Below are 17,565 nucleotides of genomic sequence, written 5' to 3'. Positions count from 1 at the left end.
GTAAGCGTCAATTACTATGAGTGTTTTGTTTACATCACGTGGTCGGCGTCCCGCCCCACGTGACCAGCGTCTCGCGTCAGTCGATCCGCGCGACATGTACCTCCAATGTAATTTGGCTTCCTAGTTGTGCGTCATTGCGCACATGATCCTTCATTAACCAATCCTAGAGTTCTAAATAACAATCCCGGAAGTGTCTGCATGAATTAGGCACGAAGCCCCAACCCTGTAGTGAGCATAGTATATAACCCATGCTTTGTTTGTATGTTTTAAATCTATTTGCGTTAATGTGCGGAATTGCATCTTAGCTCTACATCATAGGGTAATCACAGACATCACTTGGAGGCTTAGATGGTGTTGAATTATCAAAGGACAATATTGTATTAGAATAAAAACGGAAGTCAGTGCATGAATTAGGCACGGAGCCCCAAACCCTGTAGTGAGCGTCACATATAACTAGTGATTTATTTAGATGTTTTAAAACCTCTTTATGTTGATGTACGATATTCTATCTTGACTTTACACTTGTTTAGTAGTCCCCAGTATATCTTGATAGCTTTAGTAATATTGTCTTATCAGGGGACAATACTATATTGGCTATGAGGTATATATGTAATCCATTTTTTCTGTTATGGATCTGAACAAAGGTGGCAATAAAGATATTAAGAGTGAAAAATAACAGTGATAGAGATCAGATTAGATATTTCTGATCTGATGGTCACCGCATAGTGATAATGGTGATAGGGAGACGGTGAGTTCGTGGTTAATAATAACCTAATTGGTGGTGAATTAGTGAGTTCTGTACCAAAATTGGTGATGTCTGTGAATTGTGTATCTACTAATAAAACTGAGTAAAAAGTGATTAAAGGTTATCAACAACCGATATTAATTGATGTTTGATCGAATAGATAGGTGTGTTCAATTAAGTGTATAAAATACTGTATTCTGGAAGTGATATTGAAGAAATGAGGAAATCCTAAAATTAAGGTGATGGGGGAAGGGAGTCTGGTGATGAAAATCAAACCACAAAACGTGATAAATATGCAACATAAAAAATGGTAAAAACTGTGTGCCAGGAAGGGAGAGTAAAGATGAATAATTAAAGTAAAAAAGGAAATTATTATAAAACCTAATATAATAGTGCGGTGGCCTGAAAGGTTTATTTATGTATACAGAATAGCTTCATTTGCCAACATAAGATGGTGATTTGATCCTAATAAATTAAATCTGGATTAACGGTATCTAGTCAACCATACCGTTATATTGATCATAAATTTTATGATGATCCAAAACTTGTTTGACTACAGCGGAGGTACCCATGCATGATAAGAGGGAGAGAGTCAAATAGCAAATTTCTCTTAAAGTGGGTGATAGAAGTATTTTCCATTATCTTCCCCATCCTTTCCCAATGTGTAGAGAATAAATAATAATTAATGAATAAAGACAAATTGTTTTTTATATTATTTTCTTTATCTGGTGATGAATCTTAGTAACATTCATTTCACTTTTCTCTTTTTTCACTATTTTCTCTCTTTCCTATCTTTTTTCTCTCTTTTTTCTCTCTTTTTTCTTTTTTCTTGTAGGTGCTTTGATAACTCAAGGGCTCCCCGGAGGGACTGGTAAGTATATTGGTGAACTATAATCATTTTAACAAAGGAAATAAATATTAATGATGCGGAGCCAAATCTGTAAGGAGGACATGGTACCATAATATTTGAAGAGTGTGATGGTAACTATATATTCCCCATTTCCCCAAGGAGGTTGGGGTGTTGTAATCGTGTATTGGTTTTTAAGTTTTATGATCAAACTCTTCCCATATTTGGGAGATGACACAAACATGGCGGAAGGAGAGAGGATAGGGGGGGTTTATGGTGTTGTCATATATGTCTCAAAGGTTTCTCATCACAGAAAAGAGGTGTAACTGTTCGCCTCATTCAATCCCTTGGGGAAGAGGCTGTCCAAAAGAAAAATCATCTTCGTTTCGAATTGTAGAAGTTGTCTATCCAAATCTCCGCCTCGTATGCCCAGTTTAATATGTCTCATTCCAAATGCTCGGAGACCGTTGGGATCCCCATTGTGCTCTCGTAGGAAGTGCCTGGCCACAGAGGTAAGGTTCTTAAATTTTTGGGAATCCGTACGGGCATTTCTTATACTGCCTACATGCTCCAAAATGCGGGTCTTGAGGGGCCTAGATGTTTTGCCTATGTAAATCTTCCCACATGGGCACTCTAGATGGTATACAGTGCCCACAGTGGTACAAGTTATAAGGCTTTGAATTTTCAAAATTTTTGAGTTTTTATCCACAAAATCTTCTTTGGAAATCATATACTTACAAGCCTTACAGTGGCCACAGCTCTTGGAGCCTTTTCTGTTGGGTCTGGATTCACATATCTTAGATAGATGGCTTTGGACCAGGTGATCTTTGATATTGCGTGATCTTCTCCAGCATGTTTGTACCCTGGATGGTAAGATAGTGTCAAGATCTTTGTCCACTTTTAACACATCCCAGTGTTTTTGGAGAATATAATTGATCTCCTTCCAATGCACATTGAAGGTTCCAATGAATCGAATGGAGTCCGAGTTATTTTTCTTTCTTGGTTTTAGAAGAGTTTTGCGGGAAAAGGTCTCAACTTGTTTAGTTGCCTTTTTAATTAATCGCTTGCTGTAACCTCTTCTTCTAAAACGGTCTTGCAGTTCTCTTTCTCGCATTTGGAATGTTTCTGGGTCAGAGACGTTTCGTTTGATCCTCATTAGTTCCCCTTTGGGGATAGCTCTAATAGTCGAGGGTAGGTGAGAACTTTCAGAGTGGAGGATGCTGTTGGTAGCGGTTTTTTTACGGTAAAGATCAGTAGAGATAACACCTTCCTCATTGATCCGAATTTTTAGATCTAAGAAGCTGATCTCTCTTTGATTCATTTCTGATGTCAACTTGAGGTTTAGTTGATTGTTGTTAAGGATGGCTAGGAATTCCTTCAGGTGTCCCAAATCACCCTCCCATAGGAAGAGGACATCATCTATGTACCTGAAGTACATAAGGATGTTTTCGGTGTATTTTTCCATAGCCTCTTGAAAAACCACTTCCTTCTCCCACCACCCCAGGTAGAGGTTGGCATAGGTGGGGGCACATGCAGTCCCCATTGCCGTCCCTCTAACCTGGAGGTAGTGGGATTCTTGGCACACAAAGAAATTACGGGTGAGTATGAAGTTCAGCAGCTCCAAGATGAATTCATTAAAATCAGAACGGGTTCCCATATTGAGAAAGTATCGAGCCGCCTGTACACCCAGCTCATGATTGATGCTGGTGTACAGGCTCTCTACATCACAGGAGACCAGCCAAACTCCGGGGTTGACTGAGATGTTCTGCAGTCTATTCAACAAGTCTGTCGTGTCTTTGACATAAGACGGTAATGCAAGTACGTGTTCTCTGAGATGTTGGTCAACATAAATGCTAGCCTTTTCTGTCAGGCTCCCCATACCTGACAGAATCGGTCTTCCCGGAGGTTTCTTATCGTTTTTGTGTATTTTGGGGAGTAAATACAGGGTGGGGGTCTTGGGTTTCTCCATTTTGAGGAATTCGGAGTCATTTTTTGAAATAATATTATTAGAGTAGGCCGTTTGAACGATCTTGTTATACTGAGAGGTGAAAAGGTTACTTGGATTAAAGATCAGTCGTTTATAGCAGGTGGTATCATTCACATGGTTGTCTAGTTCTTCCAAATACATGGGTCTGGGCCAAAGGACTATGTTGCCTCCTTTATCTGATGCTTTTACAATTACATCATCCCATTTGGCTATCTCAGACAGTGCCAACCTTTCCTGTTTGCTGATATTATCTCTTAAACCCTTCTTCCTCCTCATGAGGTCATCCAGGTCTCGGGATACCATTTCTTGATAGATCTGTACAGCTGGACATATTTGACTGTCAGGAAAAAAGGTGGATTTCTTTTTTATCCTGTTGTTGTTTGGGGTTGAGGTGAGAGGTATCTCTTGTTCGATTTCATTTTCGAGGTCTTCCAGAATTTGTACAGCTATATGGTCTTCTGCATCAAGGGAGACTGGGTCATTGGCTTGTGTTCCGCCATTGGCCCCTAAGATGGATTTTTTACAGAAGAATTTTCTTAGTAAAATTTTTCGCGTAAATAGTTGAAGATCCTTTTCGACTTCAAAGCGATCGAAGTCTGATGCAGGGGAAAAGGAGAGACCCTTACTCAGGATAGTTTCCTGGTCTTGAGTAAGTATTCTATCCGTAAGATTGATAATACGTAAAGAGTCTACCTCCTCCTCCCTTGTTGTTTCTGTTGCTTTATCTAATTCTGGTACCTCCTTCTCTCCCTCGGTTCCCCTTTCCAGTCTAAGGCCTCTCTTTTGCGTCTTCGACCTCCTCTTCCCCCTCCTGATCTTTCTCCATGGTCTTGTCTGATTTGATTTTGACCTAAAAAAATCCTCCTGTGATCCCACTGGGAAGATTGATTGTCTGATATGTCCCCGTCTGATGTTTCAATTTCTGAGCTGCTGAAGTTCAGTGTGCTGGTGTTACCTCTGACTTGGCGTGGTTTGGTATTCCACCTAAACACTTGGTTCAGGGAATAATCAGTCTTATCCCTCTGAAATTTCCTCCGTTTTCTTTCAATAATTTCTTGCTCGAAAGTCTCAATTTCCTTACGATATTTATCATATCTTTTCAGAAAGGCCTCATTACTTTCAAAATTTTTAAGCTTTTCCCCTAATTGGGTAATCTCTTGATTCAGTTGTGACAATACTAAATCATCATGTTTCATGAGGATCTTTATCAATTCTTTTGAACAATTAGATAGTACCATCTCCCATTCTTTTTTCAGGTCTCCGTTGGCTAATTCAAAAGCAGGGAACACTTTGGGTCTGAGACCCCTGGGTATAAGGTGGTTTTTAAGGTAACTATCAAAGGTACTCCTATTCCAGGAGGTCTTGCTCTGCCTCATAAGAGCTGTTTTAAGGGCGAACAGATCGTCAGACCATCCTCCTAAAGAGGTGTCCGTTATGTCTTTATTGTTTGAAAATAAAGAATCAATATCATTCTTTAATTTATCTCTTCTCTCTGCCAAGTCTCTAGTGAGACTAAATTGAGACATGGTAGGGTTATAGTACCTGATTGATATTGGTACTGAGACACAGAGGTTGTTCTTATGCAGATTTTAGGATTTCAAGGGAATATTTAAGAGAGTATAATTCTCGTGGGTGCTAGGAGTGCGAGAAACTGAGTCTAACAGAGAACAATTGTAGCATGTGGTGGCTCCACTGGGAAGCCTATTGCGCTCCTGCACACCAGAATTGAAGATATTTTTTATAAAGAAAGAACCCCAAATTTTCTTAAATAGACTAGAGGGGGTGCTGTTCCCGGCAGTCAAGCATGTAGCATATTGGACAAAGAAAGAAAGGGGACTGCTCAGAGGGGAACGCACTAAAAAAATAGAGTCATAAAAAATAACTTTTAATACATCATAATTATTAATCCCACAATTAGCTTGAATGGGAGTGCAGCGAAAAATGAGAGTTTAAAATATTAGACGTACACACACATACACACAATGTGCACAGAAAGACAGAAAATAAGTGCTTTAAAAAATGACACTTGAATCCTGACCAAAAATTATGCTCACAGAATAATAGCCAAAGATGTGGTATTATTGATCCAGGAAAAATGTAGCCCTATTTAATAATTGTTTATTCTCCAATTGACAACTTATAAATTTCAGATTTCAACTCAACCTTTTTGTAGCAGCACTGCCACCTTCTGGCAAAACAATGACAAATTATGAATGGTTCAGGGACCTTTCTCACTAAGGACCTCTGATACACTATCCTATTGCACCATCTAGTGGTGATTTTAGGGATATTATTTCAACTTTTGTCTGATGCAGAGGATTTTCATAAAATTTTATTGGCAGCCCAGAGGGGCATGATTATAGCATGGTAGTTATGGTTGAACAATTTGAAAAAAGAGGAGAAAAAAACCCTAAAGAAATGAGAACATAAACTGTTGAGGGCTTTCCTAACATCAAGGTTAAAGTGCTCAAGAGAATATAATAGGCTGAAAATCGGAGTTATAATTATCTCCTTGGAATTTTTATTATTCAGCAACTAGGCACATGTATAGGGCATCTGCTACCTACTTCATCCAAGGTGTGAATAATTTGACACCTGGATGGTCTGATAGCGCCCTTAATAAACCAACATCATTTTAACATACATTTATCAGGCTAGTAAGCATATTTGGACAGGTTTAACCCGACACTAGTGTTTCGCTTTCTAGTTCAGCTTTTTCAAGGCCAACCTGGGTGTCCCAGCTGAACGCTATTTATTAATATCACCCCACCAATGGAAAGTGTGGATTGCCATCATGTGAATGTATGGGCCAATCGCCGCTACGTATTGGCGCCAAGAAGCCTCCCCCTCCGTCCGACGTGTGTGTCACATCAGCTGTAAGCGTCAATTACTATGAGTGTTTTGTTTACATCACGTGGTCGGCGTCCCGCCCCACGTGACCAGCGTCTCGCGTCAGTCGATCCGCGCGACATGTACCTCCAATGTAATTTGGCTTCCTAGTTGTGCGTCATTGCGCACATGATCCTTCATTAACCAATCCTAGAGTTCTAAATAACAATCCCGGAAGTGTCTGCATGAATTAGGCACGAAGCCCCAACCCTGTAGTGAGCATAGTATATAACCCATGCTTTGTTTGTATGTTTTAAATCTATTTGCGTTAATGTGCGGAATTGCATCTTAGCTCTACATCATAGGGTAATCACAGACATCACTTGGAGGCTTAGATGGTGTTGAATTATCAAAGGACAATATTGTATTAGAATAAAAACGGAAGTCAGTGCATGAATTAGGCACGGAGCCCCAAACCCTGTAGTGAGCGTCACATATAACTAGTGATTTATTTAGATGTTTTAAAACCTCTTTATGTTGATGTACGATATTCTATCTTGACTTTACACTTGTTTAGTAGTCCCCAGTATATCTTGATAGCTTTAGTAATATTGTCTTATCAGGGGACAATACTATATTGGCTATGAGGTATATATGTAATCCATTTTTTCTGTTATGGATCTGAACAAAGGTGGCAATAAAGATATTAAGAGTGAAAAATAACAGTGATAGAGATCAGATTAGATATTTCTGATCTGATGGTCACCGCATAGTGATAATGGTGATAGGGAGACGGTGAGTTCGTGGTTAATAATAACCTAATTGGTGGTGAATTAGTGAGTTCTGTACCAAAATTGGTGATGTCTGTGAATTGTGTATCTACTAATAAAACTGAGTAAAAAGTGATTAAAGGTTATCAACAACCGATATTAATTGATGTTTGATCGAATAGATAGGTGTGTTCAATTAAGTGTATAAAATACTGTATTCTGGAAGTGATATTGAAGAAATGAGGAAATCCTAAAATTAAGGTGATGGGGGAAGGGAGTCTGGTGATGAAAATCAAACCACAAAACGTGATAAATATGCAACATAAAAAATGGTAAAAACTGTGTGCCAGGAAGGGAGAGTAAAGATGAATAATTAAAGTAAAAAAGGAAATTATTATAAACCTAATATAATAGTGCGGTGGCCTGAAAGGTTTATTTATGTATACAGAATAGCTTCATTTGCCAACATAAGATGGTGATTTGATCCTAATAAATTAAATCTGGATTAACGGTATCTAGTCAACCATACCGTTATATTGATCATAAATTTTATGATGATCCAAAACTTGTTTGACTACAGCGGAGGGACCCATGCATGATAAGAGGGAGAGAGTCAAATAGCAAATTTCTCTTAAAGTGGGTGATAGAAGTATTTTCCATTATCTTCCCCATCCTTTCCCAATGTGTAGAGAATAAATAATAATTAATGAATAAAGACAAATTGTTTTTTATATTATTTTCTTTATCTGGTGATGAATCTTAGTAACATTCATTTCACTTTTCTCTTTTTTCACTATTTTCTCTCTTTCCTATCTTTTTTCTCTCTTTTTTCTTTTTTCTTGTAGGTGCTTTGATAACTCAAGGGCTCCCCGGAGGGACTGGTAAGTATATTGGTGAACTATAATCATTTTAACAAAGGAAATAAATATTAATGATGCGGAGCCAAATCTGTAAGGAGGACATGGTACCATAATATTTGAAGAGTGTGATGGTAACTATATATTCCCCATTTCCCCAAGGAGGTTGGGGTGTTGTAATCGTGTATTGGTTTTTAAGTTTTATGATCAAACTCTTCCCATATTTGGGAGATGACACAAACATGGCGGAAGGAGAGAGGATAGGGGGGGTTTATGGTGTTGTCATATATGTCTCAAAGGTTTCTCATCACAGAAAAGAGGTGTAACTGTTCGCCTCATTCAATCCCTTGGGGAAGAGGCTGTCCAAAAGAAAAATCATCTTCGTTTCGAATTGTAGAAGTTGTCTATCCAAATCTCCGCCTCGTATGCCCAGTTTAATATGTCTCATTCCAAATGCTCGGAGACCGTTGGGATCCCCATTGTGCTCGAGAGCACAATGGGGATCCCAACGGTCTCCGAGCATTTGGAATGAGACATATTAAACTGGGCATACGAGGCGGAGATTTGGATAGACAACTTCTACAATTCGAAACGAAGATGATTTTTCTTTTGGACAGCCTCTTCCCCAAGGGATTGAATGAGGAGAACAGTTACACCTCTTTTCTGTGATGAGAAACCTTTGAGACATATATGACAACACCATAAACCCCCCCTATCCTCTCTCCTTCCGCCATGTTTGTGTCATCTCCCAAATATGGGAAGAGTTTGATCATAAAACTTAAAAACCAATACACGATTACAACACCCCAACCTCCTTGGGGAAATGGGGAATATATAGTTACCATCACACTCTTCAAATATTATGGTACCATGTCCTCCTTACAGATTTGGCTCCGCATCATTAATATTTATTTCCTTTGTTAAAATGATTATAGTTCACCAATATACTTACCAGTCCCTCCGGGGAGCCCTTGAGTTATCAAAGCACCTACAAGAAAAAAGAAAAAAAAGAGAGAAAAAAGATAGGAAAGAGAGAAAATAGTGAAAAAAGAGAAAAGTGAAATGAATGTTACTAAGATTCATCACCAGATAAAAAAAATAATATAAAAAACAATTCGTCTTTATTCATTAATTATTATTTATTCTCTACACATTGGGAAAGGATGGGGAAGATAATGGAAAATACTTCTATCACCCACTTTAAGAGAAATTTGCTATTTGACTCTCTCCCTCTTATCATGCATGGGTCCCTCCGCTGTAGTCAAACAAGTTTTGGATCATCATAAAATTTATGATCAATATAACGGTATGGTTGACTAGATACCGTTAATCCAGATTTAATTTATTAGGATCAAATCACCATCTTATGTTGGCAAATGAAGCTATTCTGTATACATAAATAAACCTTTCAGGCCACCGCACTATTATATTAGGTTTATAATAATTTCCTTTTTTACTTTAATTATTCATCTTTACTCTCCCTTCCTGGCACACAGTTTTTACCATTTTTTATGTTGCATATTTATCACGTTTTGTGGTTTGATTTTCATCACCAGACTCCCTTCCCCCATCACCTTAATTTTAGGATTTCCTCATTTCTTCAATATCACTTCCAGAATACAGTATTTTATACACTTAATTGAACACACCTATCTATTCGATCAAACATCAATTAATATCGGTTGTTGATAACCTTTAATCACTTTTTACTCAGTTTTATTAGTAGATACACAATTCACAGACATCACCAATTTTGGTACAGAACTCACTAATTCACCACCAATTAGGTTATTATTAACCACGAACTCACCGTCTCCCTATCACCATTATCACTATGCGGTGACCATCAGATCAGAAATATCTAATCTGATCTCTATCACTGTTATTTTTCACTCTTAATATCTTTATTGCCACCTTTGTTCAGATCCATAACAGAAAAAATGGATTACATATATACCTCATAGCCAATATAGTATTGTCCCCTGATAAGACAATATTACTAAAGCTATCAAGATATACTGGGGACTACTAAACAAGTGTAAAGTCAAGATAGAATATCGTACATCAACATAAAGAGGTTTTAAAACATCTAAATAAATCACTAGTTATATGTGACGCTCACTACAGGGTTTGGGGCTCCGTGCCTAATTCATGCACTGACTTCCGTTTTTATTCTAATACAATATTGTCCTTTGATAATTCAACACCATCTAAGCCTCCAAGTGATGTCTGTGATTACCCTATGATGTAGAGCTAAGATGCAATTCCGCACATTAACGCAAATAGATTTAAAACATACAAACAAAGCATGGGTTATATACTATGCTCACTACAGGGTTGGGGCTTCGTGCCTAATTCATGCAGACACTTCCGGGATTGTTATTTAGAACTCTAGGATTGGTTAATGAAGGATCATGTGCGCAATGACGCACAACTAGGAAGCCAAATTACATTGGAGGTACATGTCGCGCGGATCGACTGACGCGAGACGCTGGTCACGTGGGGCGGGACGCCGACCACGTGATGTAAACAAAACACTCATAGTAATTGACGCTTACAGCTGATGTGACACACACGTCGGACGGAGGGGGAGGCTTCTTGGCGCCAATACGTAGCGGCGATTGGCCCATACATTCACATGATGGCAATCCACACTTTCCATTGGTGGGGTGATATTAATAAATAGCGTTCAGCTGGGACACCCAGGTTGGCCTTGAAAAAGCTGAACTAGAAAGCGAAACACTAGTGTCGGGTTAAACCTGTCCAAATATGCTTACTAGCCTGATAAATGTATGTTAAAATGATGTTGGTTTATTAAGGGCGCTATCAGACCATCCAGGTGTCAAATTATTCACACCTTGGATGAAGTAGGTAGCAGATGCCCTATAAATGTGCCTAGTTGCTGAATAATAAAAATTCCAAGGAGATAATTATAACTCCGATTTTCAGCCTATTATATCCTCTTGAGCACTTTAACCTTGATGTTAGGAAAGCCCTCAACAGTTTATGTTCTTATTTCTTTAGGGTTTTTTTCTCCTCTTTTTTCAAATTGTTCAACCATAACTACCATGCTATAATCATGCCCCTCTGGGCTGCCAATAAAATTTTATGAAAATCCTCTGCATCAGACAAAAGTTGAAATAATATCCCTAAAATCACCACTAGATGGTGCAATAGGTGCAATAGGATAGTGTATCAGAGGTCCTTAGTGAGAAAGGTCCCTGAACCATTCATAATTTGTCATTGTTTTGCCAGAAGGTGGCAGTGCTCCTACAAAAAGGTTGAGTTGAAATCTGAAATTTATAAGTTGTCAATTGGAGAATAAACAATTATTAAATAGGGCTACATTTTTCCTGGATCAATAATACCACATCTTTGGCTATTATTCTGTGAGCATAATTTTTGGTCAGGATTCAAGTGTCATTTTTTAAAGCACTTATTTTCTGTCTTTCTGTGCACATTGTGTGTATGTGTGTGTACGTCTAATATTTTAAACTCTCATTTTTCGCTGCACTCCCATTCAAGCTAATTGTGGGATTATTAATTATGATGTATTAAAAGTTATTTTTTATGACTCTATTTTTTTAGTGCGTTCCCCTCTGAGCAGTCCCCTTTCTTTCTTTGTCCAATAAGATACCATAGTTATTTGTGTTTATCCTCTTTTGGTTCCTTATGAAAACTATCACTATAAGATCTCGCATCATTCTGAGGGACTGGAGGAAGTACCTTTCACTTGTGGACCAACAAGATTCCATCACCTGCAATATAATTTTTTCTCCTGTACTTCCACATCCTGGTTACCAGAAATGTGAATGTCAGAGAGGTTGACAACCTTAAAGGCTGATTAAAATATAACCCACACTGCACAAAGCCAATGACCTTTACCTACTTTCTGTGAAAATGACCCATCATAATCAAATTCCACCTCTGATGCAGTCAGATGTGTGTGACAATTCTGGGAAACCTGGGAGTGTGCACTACGAATGCATGCAAAATATATATGTGGGTAGGCACTTGCCTTTAGAAAATGTACAATCACCAAATTACTTACTCCATGTCTCCTGGAAACAGACAATTTTCACATCACACATGGCTGCTACGTCCACAATCTCAGCGATGCGCTTGTGAAGGGCACTGACCTGTTGGTAGAAGTATGGCACACATGGTGTAACATTGCTCTGTTTAATTCCACCATTGTTGTAGAGTTATATAGAAACATAGAATTTGACGGCAGATAAGAACCATCACAGAATTCAATGGCAACCGTATGGTAGGTCGAAAGCAAAATCATGCACTTGGGTGTCAAAATCCCAAAGGATAAATATAATATTTTACGGGTACTATAATAATGGAAAGGAGAAGGAGAGAGATTTAGGAGTCACTATATTGAGTGACAAGGGCAGGGAAGCAATGTAACAAAGCAATGAGATGCGGTAAATCAGATGCTTGGTTGCATAGGGAGGAATCAGTAGCAAGAAAAATAAAAGTAATAATGCCACTTTATAGGTCATTGGTACAGCCTTACTGGAATACTTTGTCCAGTTCTGGAGGCCATATCTCCAGTAGGATATAAATACATTAGAAGGGCAAATAAAACTTACAAGACTTACCTGTAAAGACTAAATGATGTTAACATGCATAGATTTGAGCAGAGAAGGGAAAAGGGGGAAATGGTAGAAACTTTCAAATAAACAAAGGGTTTTACCAAGGTACAGGACAGAAACATACTTCAAGAAGAGAAGTTTTAGAACAAGAGGACATGCACTGAGACTGGAGGGAGGCAGGTTCATGGGAAATCTGAGAAAAAAAAATACTTGACAGTAGAACAATTTATGCATGCTTGGGATAGACATATCGATGTCCTTAGAAAAAAACTGGAAACAACACTAAGATTTTCTTTCTGGTTGGATGAAAATCTGGTAATGTCTGGGAACAAAGTACAATCAACCATTTGCTCCCAAAGTATGTGCAGCACATCCTTTTTGTACTAAATCTCATCTTATCGCAAAACCGAGATGCAATATTGTATCCAATATTGGATACAATAATTGTAACGTGTATGGGCACTTTTAGGCCGATCAGTGATAAAAAAAAAGTTAACATTTTCAAAAGGTCAAAATGACAATGGTCAACAATTTTTTTTATATATACCATTAACCTTAACTAAGATTGTGAAGCGATTTTGCTAAAGTACACGCTTCCACCCATTTTCGTTTTACTTTAACATACAAAATAACAAGAAACCCTGTGCTGACCAGTTATAGCAACCATTCCCATGTCGACCAATTAACCCCATTGACCATGTGCTTGCCATATAGGGTTGGCCAATTAACTGACGATCAAATGATCCACACCCAAATTGGTACTTGTGGAGTATCACGGCTCCCATCGTATGGCATCGTATGCCATATGTAGTGGCATACGATGGCATACGATGCGATGTTTTACCGATTTTTGAGCATTTTTGCTCAAAACTCGTATGCCATCGCATGGCATCGTATGCCATATGTAGTGGCATACGATGTCATACGATGCGATACGATGTTTTACCGATTTTTGAGCCAAAATGGGTCAAAAATCGGTAAAACATCGCATAACATCGTATGCCATATGTAGTGGCATACGATGTCATACGATGCGATACGATGTTTTACCGATTTTTGATCAAAAATGGTGAAAAATCGGTAAAACATCGCATAGCATCGTATGCCATCGATGCGATACGATGTTTTACCGATTTTTGAGCATTTTAGCTCAAAAATCGTATGCGATCGCATCGGATACCATACGATGGCATCCGATGCGATGCGATGGCACCCGATTTTGCACTGAAATGCATCAGAATGCATTGAAATGTGTATTAAAGTAGTGAAATGCCCCCAAATGCCATTTTTCATAGTGCACCACCCCCACTATCAACGTCAACCCGAAGCGTGGCGAGCGAGCCCGCGAGGGGTGGCGGTACGTCCTACGACCTTTTCATACCCCCACTATCCACGTCGGCGTGGAGTTGAGAATAGAATAGTGTGGCGAGCGCAGCGAGCCACCGAGCCCGAAGCGTGGCGAGCGCAGCGAGCCCCGCGGATACCTGTAAAGCCTGCGAGGAGACATGTATAGCTGTGAAGGTATCCGCGTGCGCTCGCCACGCTTCGGGCTCGGTGGCTCGCTGCGCTCGCCACACTATTCTATTCTCAACTCCACGCCGACGTGGATAGTGGGGGTATGAAAAGGTCGTAGGACGCGTACCGCTGCGCTCGCCACGCTTCGGGTTGACGTTGATAGTGGGGGTGGTGCACTATGAAAAATGGCATTTGGGGGCATTTCACTACTTTAATACACATTTCAATGCATTCTGATGCATTTCAGTCCAAAATCGGGTGCCATCGCATCGCATGCCATCGTATGGCATCCGATGCGATCGCATCCGATTTTTGAGCTAAAATGCTCAAAAATCGGTAAAACATCGTATTGCATCGTATGACATCGTATGCCACTACATATGGCATACGATGCCATTCGATGTTTTACCGATTTTTGACAATTTTTGCTCAAAAATCGGTAAAACATCGTATCGCATCGTATGCCACTACATATGGCATACGATGCCATTCGATGTTTTACCGATTTTTGACCATTTTTGCTCAAAAATCGGTAAAACATCGTATCGCATCGTATGCCACTACATATGGCATACGATGTTATGCGATGGCATACGATTATTGAGCAAAAATAGTAAAAAATCGGTAAAACATCACATCGCATCGTATGCCATCGTATGCCACATGTGATGCGATGCGATGCGATTTTTAGCATACGCTCTGCATACGATGCAGGTCGTGGGAGCCGTGATTCTCCACAAGTACCCCCAAATTCAACTATGGTGCTCACTTTGTCTATAGGAATCAATACAAGAAGTAAAGTTGGTAGTGCTCTCATAATAATGTAGTGGTTATAAAAAATATTATATTATGTGCTTTTAATGTTAAAATTATTTAGTATTTGATATCTCCATCTGGATGGCATTTTTAGGATTTGTGTGAATTTGGAGTATGACAATGGGTCTAATTCAGATTTGATCGCAGGGCAAATTTGTTCTCACAATGGGTAAAGCCACTTGCACAGTAGTCACTGAACGAGTATGGCTTATTATTGTTTGGCTCAGTGACCATATCGCACAGTGTTCTGTTTTGCTTTTATTAAAAGACAAAGAGGCGAAATAGACATACAGTGAAACATAAAACACGGACAGTGTATTAAAAAGGATAAGCGAATTTATCCTCACTCAGTGTGGCCCAATTCCCCTGTGGTCCCCTTCAAGGGTTGCAGACGGTGTAACTTTATTTTAATAATTTTGAACAGTGCCGACAGGCAATAAATGCTAATGTTGTAGGAGTGCTACACACTCCACTGTGTAACCTGTCAGATTTGGGATGGTGTCCAGATATCTGGTAATGCCTGCTACTTTAAGCACTATGGCTTGGAAACTGTGTAACCAATAAACAATAAAATCCCAGATAATATAGTATTAATTGGGGGGTTATAGTAGCCCTTCCACAAAGCGCACCAGTGTCTGAGCAGTCACCATACAGATGGGTACTGCTGATCTCCCCAGCGTGCGGTAGCCAATGAGGACTGCCACTCCTCTGGCGCCCTGTGTTAGCCGGGGGTTTAGAGATGACACACTGGTCACTGACCCTTCAAGAGCTAAGGCAGACGGCGGCGTGACAGAAACAGCGCATTATTGCCTGCTCTAGAGGGTAAGGTGGGAGCTAATGCACAGTGAGCTAGGCGGGTGGCAGCGTGTCATGTACAGCACCGTCCGTCTTATCGCCTGCTCTCAAAAAGTACAAGGTAGCGGCTAATGCACAGAGACTGTGGTGAGCGGCGGCGTGACAAATACAGCGCCGTCCGACTTATCACCCGCTCTGTGAAACAGCAAACTGTGGCGCAGACGTCTCACGCCGCGGCTTGAGACAAGGAGTGAGCCCAGTGGAGACTGGCGTTCACTCGGTCTGAAAATTCAGACTGGACACAATCAAAATGCAGTATAAGTGGGGAGGGGAAGAGGGAGTCACACACTGAGGGTTAGGTCAGTGTACACTTCGCAAACAGAGCTTCATCAGGACAAAGACCCGGGTGATATGGTCTCTCAGCTATCATGTAGCCAGCGATACTGGCTAATATCCCCTCGTGTACAGGGCTTTATATTTGGGTGTGTTCAAACTGAAATCTAAATTGCAGTGTAAATAAAGCAGCCAAGATTTACCCTGCACAGAAACAAACAAACAAAAAAAATCTAAATATATCTGCACATGTTACATCTGCCCCACCTGCAGTGCACATGGTTTTGCCCATTTTGAGAACAAATTTGTCCTGCGATCAGGTCTGATTTAACCCCAATGATCCTTGTACTTTGCTGACAAGCAGCTCTCATACACATTCCAGCTTTTCACTCAGCAATACAGTGAACATTGGACTTTACTCAATGACAAACCCCCTCCCTGCTGGAACACCACACACACACACACACACACACACACACACACACACACACACACACACACACTACAGTCCCAGCACAGCAGTTGCCTACATTCACGTAGGCGAGTAACATACCTGTTCGCTCACTGGACTAGTAGTTGGTAACTGGATTTTATTCTGGATTAATCCCACTCGGACTGTCCGAGGACTTCTCAGTTGCTCTGAAGCAGCTTCAAATATGTATCCCTTTAACTCAAAGTCTCCCTGAGAGGCAGCATTGAGAGCACAGCTGGGGAGAGCTAGACTCCTAGGGCACATACAAGAGACAGTGACACAAGGGTTACATCTGATCTTCCCTAATAATAAAGGTCTGTGGGTTCAACTATTTACTGTAAGAGCTCCATCAACTGCCCACTGTAGTAAAAGTTACATTTCTTAACATTCTTGGGTGCCACCATAAAGTAGCCAGTAGTGATTCAATCACAACACTGTAGCCAATCATGTCTTTGGCATGTATGACGCGCAAGATTACATGGCTCAAATTGAGTTTTATATAAAATATAAAGTATGTTCATCATGATAGTACATGGGACTGCTCACATAGTGTACTTGTTGGAACAAAAAGTAACTCTATCTCACCTAAGTTTCCTCCCATAGAGGACCCTCCAGACCTCTTGTAGGTCCTCTGTCGGGATATGTTTCTCCATTAACCCCTCCAAGGACTCCAACTTTGCAGACATGCTGGAGACAGCAGGTGGCCTGTAACTACCTCTGATCCCACCAGTGCCGAGAGAGACCAGAATATCTGTGTAACTGAGTGGGGGTGTGTGAGTGAAGTGACAAGCAAGACTGCCCACTCTGGAATGAATAGGGGAGGAGGCATGAAGTGAGCACACAGAACTTGGTATTTTCTTTTTGGTAGTAAATTGCAGTTTTATATTACAGTGAAATACCTTAGTGATTCTGTAACAGGTAATATGCTAGGCTAGTGACTGTGCAGCATCCTAGTACACCTGCTATCTGTATACAACAGTGACAGAATGTGCATA

The 17,565-nt window shown here is 40.0% G+C and overlaps 1 protein-coding gene across 2 annotated transcripts in view; it reads right to left on the bottom strand.

Moving 5' to 3' along the window:
* Positions 1-17,355, bottom strand: part of UPB1 (beta-ureidopropionase 1) — a 42,985-nt gene extending 25,630 nt beyond the window's left edge. For both annotated transcript variants that reach the window (XR_014444544.1, XM_083148114.1), the window contains exons 1-3: positions 17,156-17,355; positions 16,652-16,823; positions 12,087-12,174 (exon numbers count right to left, since the gene is read on the bottom strand). Coding sequence is in view for 1 of the 2 variants with exons in the window: in XM_083148114.1 (XP_083004240.1) it covers positions 12,087-12,174; positions 16,652-16,823; positions 17,156-17,256 (361 nt within the window). In the remaining variant the exon portion in view is untranslated. The remainder of the gene's footprint in view (positions 1-12,086; positions 12,175-16,651; positions 16,824-17,155) is intronic.
* Between the last annotated feature and the right edge of the window lie 210 nt (positions 17,356-17,565).

Source organism: Crinia signifera, chromosome 1 (genome assembly GCF_055691185.1).
Source record: "Crinia signifera chromosome 1, ASM5569118v1, whole genome shotgun sequence".
Classification (NCBI taxonomy): domain Eukaryota; kingdom Metazoa; phylum Chordata; class Amphibia; order Anura; family Myobatrachidae; genus Crinia; species Crinia signifera.
The sequence above is the reverse complement of the archived record's forward strand: the minus strand, read 5'-3'. Positions and strand labels throughout refer to the sequence as shown.